The following is a 14,104-nucleotide window of genomic DNA, read 5'->3' as shown; positions in this document are numbered from 1 at the left end:
CCCTCAAGAGAGGAGGGGGCGTCGATTTGCAGGCCACGAGCTTCCTAGACGAGTTAAGAGGCTCAACACCACCCTGTCCAAATAGCCGGGGTGGATTGTTGCATGTTTTGGCTTACAAGTTGGGCTTATTTCGGCTCGGGTTGGCATGATGAGCTACGTATGGATGTTTAGCTTAAGTGGTCGAGGTTGCTGGGCCTAATTTGGTTCTGCGGTATTTACTTGCTTGGAAATATATCAAGTTGTATTGATTTTATCGCTGGTGTGGATATGTGATGAGAAGAGCTTATACGGGACGTCACTTGTCTCCAGTTTTAGACTGGAGGGACGTATTAAACTGAGCTGAGAGTGTGATGGGCGCTGCGTGGATATTGGTGGGTTAATATTTGATGCGCTTATATTACTACTATGTGTTTGTACTTAGTTTTAAACTTAATTATAGGGGCTATAATAGTGCTTTGGTTTCGCGTTTCTGTAGTATTTTATTGTAGTGGCCACTGTATGAAATTATATACCTGGCACTAGCTGCTCCTGGTCTTCCTTCTTAGCAATACAAGAAGCTTGGCAAGAATCTAAAGAGACTTGTCTGCGATTCATGGGTAATGTCACACTTATAGTGTCACCAAGACATCAAGTTTCGCCAATTTACCCGACTTTATTGGCCACAAAATGGGTAGTTATTGGTTAGGCTTACAGTAAAAGTTGCCATTTCGCCAAGGCTATCTAGGCAAGTTATTCAGACTTCACAACCACAGAGCTACTTCTGCCAATATTATTTTATTCTTTTAGTCGGCATCACCGTTATAATTTGTACTAGTAGCTTCGGATAAGCTCATCTCCTGACAGCTCAAAATGTATTGTCCGCAATTACCCGCGCTTTTGCGCTTGTAATGCTCTGCTCTCACAGAGCACAAAGGGCACTTTGTAGCTTGGTTATACTCCGATCGAGGGATCTTCAAGTGCCACTTGTAATCATCGGTGGGATCACAATCCGTCTCTGTAAGCCCGTTAACTATATGCTGAAAACGATTCTTAATCCAGAACGTTATACCGTAGTACTGTGTCTTCTGAAGGTGCAACATCTTGAGACACTTACGCAGATTGAGCTAAAGACAAATCTTTTTGTCGTCTAGTGCCTATGTTGGTAAAAATCTCTGACCTCCTCCTCTTTGGGCTTCACGGCTCTGATGTTTTCTGTTCGCATTTTGTCAATGACCTCAAATACCGGGCGGACAAGGCACTTCAAGCGTCTGTATAAAAGGGCCAGTGACAATAGCATTGGGGCCGACAAAAACAAAAGAAGCATTAGCGGGGCAAAGTTCTTCAATCTGTCCAAAGGATAGGGACTTACAGAAGAGATTGGGAAACTTTCTGCTGCTATTCCAAGATACTCCTTTAGCGAGTTATAATTGTTCACGAAGAGCCGTGTTGTTGCGCCCGTATACTTCGAAACTGAGGTGTGTGATGTGTCAAACCCTGTCGGACACAAAATGGTATCAACTCTATGCTCGTGCCAGACTCATCAATCACTCCTGTCTCAGTCACACGGGCCAATGATATATCAGCAAACATGCTGCACCTCTCCTGCCTAGGCAGCGAGACAAGCCGGCATAACGACGGCAAGTCGATTGGTCTATCTCTGTTTCAGGGATAAACTTTACTATTCTGGGCCCTTGCTGGTCAATATCAATCCATTTGGCGACAAAGTAGAATAATATTATATGCCATGTAGAGCTACACATAACTCGGTATGTTCCAAGCATTCGCCTATATTTCAAGTGAACCGTATCCCTAGTTCTTGTTTATAGAATTGACTTGAAAACGGCTAGTCGTAAGATCTACATTCTTCTTCTGGAGATAATACTTCATGTGCCATTTCGATTTCTATTCTTGCTAACTCAGGAACCGCATCCCTAGTAGTATCCTACGCTAACCAAAGCGATATCTCTGCGCTTGGATTTGGTAGCTGCAAATCCAAATCCTCTCCTAATTAATATAGAGTTGAGGATTTGGATTGATCACTAAAGATTGGGACTAACTAGATATCTAAGACAGACTGTTCTATATATGCCTACTCTTTTATCACCTAAGCCAACTTACTTTAAAACCGGAAAATTTAGACTGAATCAGGCGTCTCCGTCTCCATCCTACTTTCCGAATAGGGCACTAGAAGGCTTCTTGTCGCACAGTATAGGGGAGTACAGCACATGAATACCGTGTCGTGGCCACGACTATTTTTTGCTATTTTGACGTGTCACACTTCTGAAGTTGAAACAAGCAGATGCGCAGGCGTCCAGGGCATACCATGAACGTGATTCCTATAATCGAAGGGCATATTAAGGACAAGTAACAAAGCATAAAAGATGTAATGTTTATTAGAGTTACCTTAGAAACTGACAGTCACAAACCATACACCATATATGGTAGGCTACATGGTCTACGCAACATAATCCAAGAACATGTTTTAGGCTACGAGTATACCCGTGCCTCGTCGCCTCCCATTCCTAGTTGCAGAGTCGACGTCGCTTAGGCTCGTAACCATCATCCATTTCCCGATTCCAGGCTCGTTTACGAACTTCGAGGACGGTGTTGACGTGTTCTATCCTAAACGGTTTGTCGTCAGGAACACCAGCCCCTGAGAATACTTCAGCCGTCGAAGGGAAACTGTTAATTGTCAGTCTAGATTGCTAGCTGCTCATTTCCAAAACAAGGGGAGGGGAGTGCACTTGCAGAGTCGTGGAATAATGACAAATAAGTAGGCAAGGCCCAGACAATGTAATCATGTACACTCCCTAGACACGCTCATTACGCTTCAAGCTGCCGGAATCTCTCGCCCCCAAGAAAACGTCCGCTTCATCAAGAAGGAGAAGGGAATTCTATGGTCGACAGATTTCAAGCGCCTTGTTGAGGCCAGGTTAAATGCTAAAGGGAACGAACTCAAGGACGACTTTGCCAGCCATGCGCTTGCCCGTTCAAGTTTCAGGTGACTGCCACAGCTACCTACACCAGTTTGTTTGACATCTTTTCAAGATATTTTTTCGTTCTCTCTACATCAAAATTAAATGCCAGACACACCATCTCGCCAACTAAGCCCTCGTCATGCTCCGGTACGTTTCCAAGCTGGGAGAAACAAGCATAGATCCTAGACGCTGCACTCTCCAGGACCTCTGCGAATTCATTTCCAAGAGGCATTCCTTCCTCTTTGAGTTTTGCCTCAGCTTCCCGGAACTTCCTGCAATACAACTCTCTGGCATCGTTCTGCCGTGATACGTTCTTGTGCGCGATGTGCTGGGGATCATTTAGGATCGTTTCGATGCTGTCATTTAGGCATAATAGTGGAAATGGCATCGGGTAGTAGTTGACTTGCCAAGGAGCAGTTTGAGCGAATTCCCAATCAATGACGGCCAAGAAGTTTAAATCATCATCGACTATAATGTTTTGTGTGCCAAGGTCCATGTGGTTAAATGGATATCGTGCGGGAGACGCCTGAAAGAATGTCGTAGACTGCACAATGTCCAGGAAAACCAACGCACCCAGCCTGCGGAATTCCGACATGCTCTGACTGCTCTCATGGCAGCTTGCCCGGTACAAAGATGCTTCCCCAAGAGCTGTAAAGTACTCGACAGCCGTGGAGAAAGGTCCTGGTGACATCAAGCCTTCGGATGCAGCAGAAGATATCTTATCGATGATTGGTTCTCCTGTCTTCGTGATATCGGAGATGGACCCTATTAAGGGACTTGTCAAGGTTGCCAGAGACGTTTGAATTGTTGTCCACTGCGCCATGACATGCTCCAGTTCTGCAGACTACATATGTAGGCTTGGTTAGAATCGTCCATGGTCACAGGAAAAAACTCACTGACAGGCAATCCACAAAGGTCCGGCACACTATCTTGCAGCGTGTTCCCGCGAAAGCCCTCTATGAGCATGTAAACAGCGCCAGCATCAGTGGCGAGCTGGGAGCCAGGACCTTCGTAGGCGTAGACCCGAGGTACGACGACAGTCGAGAGTCTCTGCCGCACGAAACGCATGGCGGAAAGCTCGCACGCGATGGAATATTGCTCGTCCTTTTCGCTCACTGTTGGTGCAGCATTTGGGTGGCGAGGCAATCGAACGCGTGCGATGATAAGAGTCTCATCCTCGGCGACCAACTCAAAACACATCCAATACTGCCCTGCGGAAAAGGGCTCGCTCATGCTGATTTTCTGGCCTATAATGCGCTCAGCGTGGTCTATAAGCACCTTTTTGTTGAGTGTAGCAATCAGGTCCTCGAGTCTCTTCTTCATGCCGTTATAGTCCCAACCCTCGAATGACGTCCATCTTTTGCTCGGAGCTAATCTCGACATGGCGAGTCTGTTCGATCCGCAATGCTGAGACGTTCAGCCTCGTGTGCCGTGATAACGTGGCGTTGATGAGGCAGGAAAACTGATTGGGAGAACTGGCGGGGAGAACTGTCGGTGTGTTCTCGAGGAAATTACATTTGATCAGATCAATTACTTGGTTGGCCCGTTACCAGTTCTACACGTGACACCAGCTGTTGTCATGTCAACTGTCAGGAGCTCAGGCTTGCTTGGTGCACAGGTCAACGGTGAGCCGTATCGAATGATGTTGTACTCCGGAGTGACTCATGGCTCCGCGGTATGTAGTGACCTCGACCAAGGGCATGACAAGTTTGCCTAGGAGCAAGCTTTCTTGCAGGCTATTGCGTAGCCCCGTCACTTTCTGGAGGAATAGGAATCCGGAAACTAGAATGATGCCTACTACTTGGCCATGTTGCAAATTGTCGGTTTCGGACAGACTGAGAAATGGTAGTATCAGAGACGGAATTCCGTTGGTCTCCTTGGTCTAAGCTTGTTTATCCGATTTGAAAACCGCACTTGATGCCCTTCAGATTCGTATACATCTATGGTATTCCACTACGTCCCACATCTGCCATCAACATCTGCTTCGCTTGTCCTCATGTTTATTACATCCTCCGAATCAATGGAATCCGCGTACAAGGATGAATAAATGCACTCCCTCCATACTCTCTACGTGAGAATATTTGGTATAAAGAATATTGCAGAGTATAGATATTAAGAATCTAGACAAAACATCCACCCACCGAAGTGGCCCTAGGCACCTATCTTTGGAGACGAGGTACTTATACTGGTGGATTTGGTAAAGATGGCTCGCGATGCAGGATGGAAGATACTACATTTGTCTACGTCGGATCAGCGAGAGTGGGATGACTTTGAATCGAGGCATCGTGCTGGGTTGAGGAAGTGGCTTATTGAGAATCCTAAAAGTGAAAAGGCAAAGGAGGTCGAGAAACAGCAGAATGAGAGGGAAATGGACTATTTGACAGTTTATAGGAGGGTATTGGGGTTTGCTTGGTTAGTCCTGGCGCGCTGAGTATATACAAGCATACGGGAGAGCATAGCGAGGATATATACTGAACTGAAAGGAGGACTGGGAAGCTTGGTTTTTGTAGTTTGTTTTGCTGTGTTTGGGGTAGGCGGCGTGCGGTGAAGATGGCTGAAATGAAGCATATAAGATTGCAGGAAATGGGTCATCATGCTTGATCTGTTCTCTGGCTTGTGTGTTCTTGATATGTTGGTGTTAATTTGTTTTTTTAACTTATAAAAGATGGCAGAATCCCACAGGCAAACTAAACAAATTAGCACCGCCGCCGGATAAAGCATCCTCGATTGTATGGCATGTCACTCCAAAATCCGGCTTTATAGTTTATACCCTCTCGCCCCAAATAGCACGCGAATGTACTTTCGAGGGAAGTGCCAAACGCCGCCCAATTGAGTCGTCTTGCAGAACATGGCCACATAAAAGCAACTAGACAAACAACATTTCCCATGACCGAATCGGTTAACCCTCGCAAGTAAGACATATACCGCCAATTTCCGTTGTCGGCAGTGGGACCTTGCAGCATGATCCGCAAATTCCAACATCAACCCGACTTTTGCGACTTTCCCCGCATTCACGACCAACAAGATAAAATCTGTCGGTGAGCGCATCTCTCCCAAAGTCACGGGGCTGGGTATAGCCAATCTCCGACTTTCGGAATGTCCCAGGCGCTTATTCTGTTGACTGTCCGGCCTCTCGACCACTCGTGTTATTGTGCTCCTCAACCTCGTGCTGCATTCAACTGACGCCAAGTCGAAGCGCCGAGATGAAAGACGGGACCAGGATTCTGCCAAATTCGGTACACAAGATGGCAGAGGGGGACGAGAAACACGGCATAGGCAGCGACGATGCGGAAATAGGTGTCGCCACGCCCGTAAGTCTGGCAACACCCCCTTGATGAACTTGCTCGACGCCACGACCACAATCAGTGATACTAACCAAATACCAGGTTCCCAATGAAGAACCCCCCATTGATAACAAATTAGAAAACCGCCTACTATTGAAGCAGGATCTGCGTATCCTCCCCCTCTGCGCGTCCATCTACTTCCTCTCATTTCTCGACCGCTCCAACATTGGCAACGCCAAGATTCTCAATTCTTCCACTCGTGATGACCTGCAGACCTCCACAGGCATGACAGACTACCAATTCAACATTGCGCTGATGGTATTCGTCGTGGCATACGCTGTATTCGAGGTCCCCTCCAACATTTTGCTCAAGAGATTACGGCCGAGCCGATGGCTGGCGTTTCTCATGTTTTGCTGGGGCGCCCTCACCATTTGTCTAAGTGCCGGCAGGAACTTTGGCGGCGTCACGGCCTTGAGGTTCCTGCTGGGGGCGTTTGAAGCAGGTCTTTTCCCAGGGCTCGTGTACTACCTGACGTTTTGGTACAGGCACAATGAGAGGAGTGTGAGGTATGTACACTCGCGACGACGGACCGGGAAACTCTGCTCATCGTGTCTTAAAGGGTAGCTTTTATTCTCGCCTCGGCTACCTTGGCCGGAGCTGTAAGTACACATAGGCTTCCGACCTTCAAGAAACCGCAAGCGCCTGGGCTAATAATGTGTGGACAGTTTGGAGGCGCGATCGCCTACGGGATAGGCCACATCAACAAGGCGCATAACCTCCGAGGGTGGCAGTGGCTGTTCATCATCGAAGGGATCCCCTCTTGCGTGTGCGCCGTCCTCGTCTTCTTCCTACTGCCCGACTACCCTGAGACGGCGAGCTGGCTGGGCGAAGCTGAGCGAGACCTCGCCCAACGACGGCTCCTCCATGAGGGCAGTAAAGGCACACAGCCGGCCATGACCTGGGCGGATGCCAAAGCCACGCTGACGGACTGGCGGCTCTACGGCCATTACGCGATTTACTTTGCCATTAGTCCTGGGTTTGCGAGCCTGAGTCTGTTTTCGCCGTCGATCGTCTCGGGACTTGGCTACCAGGATCTCCAAGCCCAACTCTTTACCGTTACGCCCTGGGCGGTGGCATATGGTACCTTGACAGCCCGCATTACATCCGTGTATGCACCGTGACTTGAGCTGACAGAGACATAGTCTGCCAACTAGCCGTCGCCTACTCGGCAGACCGCTTCAACGCGCGTGGCCTACATACCGCCGGGGCAGCTGCCGTTGCTGCCGTCGGGTTCATCGTCTCGGCCGCCCTGCCGCCGACCGCTTATGCGTCACGATACGGCGGCCTGATTCTCGCGACGTCGGGCGCGTTTTCAGCCATCCCTCCGCTGTTGGGCTGGCTGTCGTCCAACATGTACAGCACCGCGGCTACGGGCCTGGCTATTGCTATCAATGTGAGCTGCGGAGGAGGGCTGGGTCAGATCCCCGGTGTTTGGATATACAAGGCAGGCGAGAAGAGCAGGGGATACCCGACTGGCCACTGGACGAATGCCGGGTTTCAGATATTTGTTGCTGCCGCTTCTGTTGGACTGTGGGCGTTTTACAGGGTGAAGAATAGGAAGTTGAGCGAGGAGGCGAGGAGGAATGGAGCCGAGCCGACTCTCTTCAAGCTGTAATGGGTTGCCCGTGTGTCTGTGGTACTTGTGGGAATGCAGCTTGTGGCAAGATACTCTGCGTCACCAAGTTGTCGTGTCCCTGGTATCCAAGGAAGGAAAATTCACCAAGGTCTCGGTGACGTTTTTGGAGTAGGGCTTGCTAGTTTTTGAAAGGAAAAACAGAAGATCTACCAAATTAAACCTCGCACTTGTGTAAGGCCTCCATTTTTGGCACAGTCGTTAAAACACTAGCATGTGTAAATGTTGACAACTAGTAAGCATCTTCAAGGTCCAGCTCGTTATCTGGTTCGTATAGCTCACATATGTACGTTGAGGTTCTTATCGTGGATACATTACCTGAAGCTCACACTCTGTCGAAGAATATATTTTGACCACCAAGTGCACACTCATATACTATGTGGTATTATAGTGTAGAGCACGATAGCTGGGTACTTTTGCCTCACACTGTATTTACATTACTTGATAGGCGTAAGATGAAGTAAATGACGATAGAAATGCCATACTTTCCCACGTTGGTCGTCCATTACTTCCCAGGGTTAGGGTCGAGGACTGTTGGAGCTTGCAGAAAAGGCACACTAAAATGGCCCAGTCCATCCATTCCGGAACGCGCAGAGAAATCAAGGTAGCGAAAGCTTGTGATTGGCGACGAGGCCAGGTGGCTCCAGGCCCATGCGCACGCACCTGGCCGGCTATGACGTCGTTGCCTCGGCGGATCGCAGGGGAACTCGACAATATCCCTTGGACGCTTGCGAGCGTGCCTCCACCGCACTCACCATGGCGTCGACCCTCCAGCGTCATCATCTGGGGCTCTGGAGTCGCTTGTTGTTGCCAAGACCCTGTTTCGACGCACGAAACTGGCGAGGGCCATGATCAGCATCCTGTGCTCAGCATGCCTCGGGGGAAACGCCCCGCGAGCGAGGTGATGAGACAACTCGAGCACGATGACGAGACAGACATAGCTCTGCAGTAAGTCATGCCGCTCGGCTGATGCTTGGCTCCCCAAAGATGTGCGGTCTCTCGGTTTCCCGTTTGGCCCGAACAGCCGCAAGTCAGGCACAGCCCAGGCGACAAGTAGCAGTCTGGGCGGAGTCAACATGTCAAGCACATCCTGAATCAGCCTGCGTCTGCAAACAGGCTCAACCTTGTCACTCGTTCGTTGCCCAGGCTGCATGCTCAAGGCCTATCAATGGTTAGAACGATGATGATGCCCGGACCACTGCCGCCGTCATCGCCGGGTTGGGCCTCGCCATGTGATGACACCGATGATGCCACCGCGTCTGTGGACTGGTCGATCATCTTTCCTCAAGAGTGGCGATATGCTGCAAGCCGCAACAGCAACGCCCTGGATATCTGTACACGCCGCCAACGGATTAGATGTCCTCAGGACGTAGAGGGGAGGCGGCAAATCCTGATTGTGTGAAAAGGCTGGCCGAGCATCGACATGGTCAAACGCATCGGTATAAGGGCTGGCCAGATGCAGGGCACCTGGGTTCTCCGTAGATAAACAAGTCAATATGTATGCGCGACAGTTTGATGATATTACTCCGCCAGCTTGGGTGTTGATGGGCCCCGTCATTCGGCACGTCATACGTACCAGACTGGACCATCTCCAGATATTGATGCTTCAATGTTCAAGGGCTCAAGGGCTGGGGCCTTGCACTGGCTACTCAGCCGCCCCACTGAACCCACTGCCAACAGGCACTTGAGACCGACCAGGCATTGTGGATGGGAAAAAGCCGCTGCACAAACACCCTCCAGTCCGCTGGCCTGGCGCCTCAAGCGACCAGACTGGACCGGCTGACGTCCATGTCTGCTTGTGGCCCGTAAGCAGCCAGCTCGACCTTGGCCTTCAAATCTGGTTTCTAATCCACCCAAGAATCTCAAACGTCGTTTCCGAAGCCGCCTCGCCTATTTTTTTCTTCTCCCGCTGCCATCCGCCCAGTCTTACCTGGTCTTAGACTTTGTTGTTTTGCTTTAATTCCTGTCATTGCATCTTGGGGCCCTCCCCTTGTCCCCTTCGTCATCCATCTCTCGTCCGTCATCGCACAAGAACAGAATTACTGCGTTTTGAGCCTCTCGCGTTTCGCACCTTCGTCATCGTTCGCCCATCAAACCCCGCACCCAGTCCGTCGCAATCTAGCAAAAATCCAATCTCGACAGCGACAATACTGCAAACACGACGGCGCTATAGAAAAAGAACGGCAAAAACAAGTAGCCGCGAGCCAAAGTACCCTTTTTTGGAACAAACTTTCCACGCCTCGGTACACGTATTGCAGCACTGGAAGCCACGCCTTGAGAAGCATCGGTAGTCGCTAATTAGCGGCGCCTCAATACGCCCGCCATGTCGACGATCCAGCACATCAAGAACCTTATCCGCCATGGTAAGTTGTATTCGTCGCATTGTACCTACCTCCTCATCATGTAATAAACCCCGCGTCCTGAGTTGTTGGTCGTCGCCATTCATCTTCATTCATTCCTACCTGGTCAACCCCTGGAATTTGCCCGTCAATCATGATGGCATACCCCCTCAGACTCCTCTCGGACTGTTTCTGTTGTCCAATGACGTCTACCCTCAGTACGCAAGTCACCTTGTCACATGGTTTCCATTTTACCTCAAATAATAGGGACTCTTGATACTAATCGCATTTTTTCTTCGCTACTAGGCAAACAAGCTCGCAATGTTAATGTAGACGACGAGCCCTCGAGGAAGAATGATGTACCACCTGCTCCCGCTGCAAACCAGGAGAAAATGAACATCTCCGACCCCGTCCTACACCAGCCGCTTCCTCACAAGGAGCCACTCGAGGCATACTCAGAAGCTCCGGGAGATACCCAGAACCGAGCTGCTCAAGCCCACAACGCTGCCGCCCACCACGTTGAGCCCGCGCAAGACGTCAACGCCAAAGCGAGTGGCACTTCCAAGAAACGCGTCGACGATGCCAGTCTTGCCAAACTCGTTGCCGAGGAAAACGCAAGCAGGTCCAAGTTCCCTAGATATCCAGGTCTAGAACGATGGGAGCTGATCGAAAAGATGGGCGACGGTGCGTTTAGCAACGTATATCGCGCCCGCGACTTGCAGGGCGACGCTGGTGAAGTCGCCATCAAGGTTGTTCGTAAATATGAAATGAATAGCATGCAAGTAAGTGCTTTTGCGACCAAGAGCGTATACACGTCGCTCTTTTCCTCCTCCCCTTTTTTGGTTTCTGTCCTGCCCCGTTCTGTCCTCTCCTTTTGAGCTTTCTTGCCATTCCCCTTCCACTGCTTTCCGTTGCGCAAGTCTCTCTACAATATATATCGACCGATTACCAACATTTGGGGTTCGCGCCCCGGATAGGGAGATAGGCATTTACATCCGGAATTCAAAAAGGCTCCGAAAGCAGCAGAGGTGCGAACATATTCTCTTTTGTCGGATTGCAGTTGTCAATTCACATGTTGCTTTGAGCAGCATCTATTCACGCCTTTGGCGGCATTGGCCACCTCTACAGTTCAAGAAAAGCAATGGGAATGCTGACCTATCATCTCTAGCGTTCGAATATATTGAAAGAAGTCTCGATTATGCGCCAGTTAGATCATCCGAATATCATTAAGCTCATCGATTTTTCCGAATCCAAGCAATACTACTATATTGTTCTTGAACTCGCTCCTGGTGGCGAGTTGTTCCATCAAATTGTGCGCCTCACGTACTTTAGCGAGGAGTTGTCTCGCCACGTAATCATTCGTGTCGCCCGAGCGTTGGAGTACTTGCACGAGGAGAAGGGAGTTGTTCATCGGTGAGACTTTGCCAGTAGGAAAGGAGTCTGAGTGTTTTCCAAATGGAGGGCTAACTCCATCTAGTGATATCAAGCCCGAGAACATCTTGTTCAACCCGATACCTTTCATCCCCTCCAAAGTCCCGAAACCAAAGCAACCAGGTGATGAGGACAAGGTGGACGAGGGCGAGTTCCTTCCTGGGAAAGGCGCAGGGGGCATTGGTGAGATCAAAATTGCCGATTTTGGCTTGTCAAAGATTGTTTGGGAGAGTCAGACTATGACGCCTTGTGGCACCGTTGGTTACACAGCCCCCGAAATCGTCAAGGATGAACGGTATTCCAAGTCGGTTGATATGTGGGCCCTCGGATGCGTATTGTACACCCTGCTCTGCGGGTTTCCCCCATTCTATGACGAGAGCATTGAGGTCCTGACCGAAAAAGTGGCCAAGGGACAATACACCTTCTTGTCACCGTGGTGGGACGACATTTCCCAGTCTGCGAAAGATCTCATCACCCACTTATTGACTGTCGATCCGGATAAGCGATTCACCATTCGCGAGTTCCTTGCCCACCCGTGGATTCAGGGCACTGGGCCAACTCCTAGCGAGGAGAGGAGAAAGTCGGAGGCTGTTATCCGAGGATTTGATGCTAGCAAGCTGGACGATGTGGGCAAGCGTTATGACTTCCGGTCACCTGGTGCTGTCAACTTGCGCGAGGTCTTTGATGTGAGCTATGCTGTCCATCGTCAGGAAGAAGAGGGCAAGCGACGTGCTCAAGTCGGAGCTCGAGCCGGCGGCATGGGCAAGCCCTTGGGCGGCTTGAACGAAGAAGACGAGGATGCCGATGAGATGCAAGTTGACCAGCAAGCTCAGAGTAAGGCTCCCAACAACGGTACTCATGCCCTCGAACAAAGCATGCGGAATACCAACATTCGAGATCAAGAAGCCCTTGCTCGGGGACGGGAACGTGAACGAGCGCCTGCGCCTGCGCCTGCTCCTGCGCCTGAGAGGGGGTATGGTCAGCATTCAGCAGCCGTGACCGCTGCAGCTAGACAACAGGTCCGAGACCGGAATCGACAAAAGGGCGCGTTTGAGTTGACTCTTGAAAATGCAACACTACTTGGCAAACGAGGCAAAAAGATTTCCGCCATGGGCGCATAAGGAGATGTGCTGTCTTGAGATTGGCGATACCCATACTCCTGGGCCACGCAAGACCTAGACATTTCTTAACATACATTGAGCGAGGTGGTTCCATCAGACACAATTTTTCATCTGGAAAGGCATATTCGAGATAGCGGCATGGGGGAGAACAATAACGAAGGGCGTTGTAGTGAACTTGTGTTGCCCTTGATTGGTTCGTTTTCATATAGTCCATTTTTTTCATATTTATGTTCCCCAGCGCTGGAATGAAGAGAAGATCAGCCTTTGATTTGGAGGCGTTGGGATTTATTGGAATCGGCTTCTTATTTCCTTTATTTCTTTGCCTGTTTAACAGCGCTCGAGCTGTCGACCTCGAGCTGCTGGGGGCTGGTGCCAGAGTGCTTGATGCATATGTCCGGTACCTTGGGCGGGATACATTTACAGGGAGTTCTGGCAACATGTACATTTGTTGAGTGCTCTAATAAACAAGATGCAAGGATTTGCCTACTCGAGTCTGTTTTCGTCTCCTATCTCGCGCTTCTCCGTACAAATTGTGCATGGGCGGCGCAACGCGGTTGCTTCGGCAGTGATGTCGTGTCCGTGGGACTTGGCCTTTGACCCTTTTCCGACCTCCTTCGTCCTCTTATCGATATGGATCGCTGCGTGGGACGACGCCGTTTTGCAAAATCAATATGCCTCGCTTGTATGTGATTCCCATGTCTGGAGTTACTTTGAGCTCGCTGCTGTCTCGCGAGGTACAGGCGTGCCGCAAGGCTCATCCTTACTACTCTGCCTCACCTCTTCAGGCTGCTGTAGGGGCTCAAACTATCCATGTTCCCAGAACCATCTTTGTAGGGCCCCCAGCCCAAAGCAGTAACGCCCCTCCGTCGAGGCTGTCTCGCCAAGCGATGCTCTGCAAACTCCCGTCCTGCGAGGTGCTCCAATTCTTTCCCTGCCGAGCCTCGTCTATGAAATGGATATCCCTCTCGATGCCTAGGTCAAACCTGACTAACAAACCACATCAGGGGCTCGAATCTTGCCATATCCTCCGGCATCCGATCCCTGTGACAAGCTCCTCTTGTGATTGCGCATATTTCTGACCGTTTAATATATTATCAGATGAAAGGATTCCTGCGCTGGAGGGATGCAAAAGCGCTGCGGACCAGGCCTAGTGGTATATTCCTGACTAATGCAATATCGCCTGGCAAAACATCACATTCATCACGGTTATGACACGCCTAAAGGTGACCCTTGCGATTCAGCTGCGCAGTGCGTCTCTAAATTGTCTTGACCCGTTTGA

The 14,104-nt window shown here is 50.0% G+C and overlaps 3 protein-coding genes across 3 annotated transcripts; 2 read left to right on the top strand and 1 right to left on the bottom strand.

The window, feature by feature from the left end:
• Positions 1-2,501: 2,501 nt before the first annotated feature.
• Positions 2,502-4,340, bottom strand: MAA_10849 (uncharacterized protein; the record flags this gene model as incomplete). The annotated part of the gene is made up of 3 exons (XM_011412768.1): positions 2,502-2,661; positions 3,002-3,801; positions 3,858-4,340. The coding sequence occupies 3 exons, from the start codon at positions 4,338-4,340 to the stop codon at positions 2,502-2,504; spliced, it is 1,443 nt and encodes a 480-aa protein (XP_011411070.1).
• A 1,862-nt stretch (positions 4,341-6,202) lies between these two features.
• On the top strand, positions 6,203-7,916 carry MAA_05229 (Major facilitator superfamily domain protein; the record flags this gene model as incomplete). Its single annotated transcript, XM_007823227.1, has 5 exons — positions 6,203-6,268; positions 6,344-6,807; positions 6,861-6,900; positions 6,967-7,381; positions 7,444-7,916. 5 exons carry the CDS (start codon positions 6,203-6,205, stop codon positions 7,914-7,916), a joined length of 1,458 nt encoding a protein of 485 aa, XP_007821418.1.
• Positions 7,917-10,257: 2,341 nt separating this feature from the next.
• MAA_05230 (CAMK/CAMK1 protein kinase) lies at positions 10,258-12,825 on the top strand (the record flags this gene model as incomplete). Its single annotated transcript, XM_007823228.1, has 4 exons — positions 10,258-10,297; positions 10,541-11,055; positions 11,442-11,686; positions 11,751-12,825. 4 exons carry the CDS (start codon positions 10,258-10,260, stop codon positions 12,823-12,825), a joined length of 1,875 nt encoding a protein of 624 aa, XP_007821419.1.
• Between the last annotated feature and the right edge of the window lie 1,279 nt (positions 12,826-14,104).

The sequence above is a fragment of the Metarhizium robertsii genome, assembly GCF_000187425.2.
Source record: "Metarhizium robertsii ARSEF 23 chromosome Unknown MAA_Scf_2, whole genome shotgun sequence".
In the NCBI taxonomy this organism is placed as follows: domain Eukaryota; kingdom Fungi; phylum Ascomycota; class Sordariomycetes; order Hypocreales; family Clavicipitaceae; genus Metarhizium; species Metarhizium robertsii.
The sequence above is the reverse complement of the archived record's forward strand: the minus strand, read 5'-3'. Positions and strand labels throughout refer to the sequence as shown.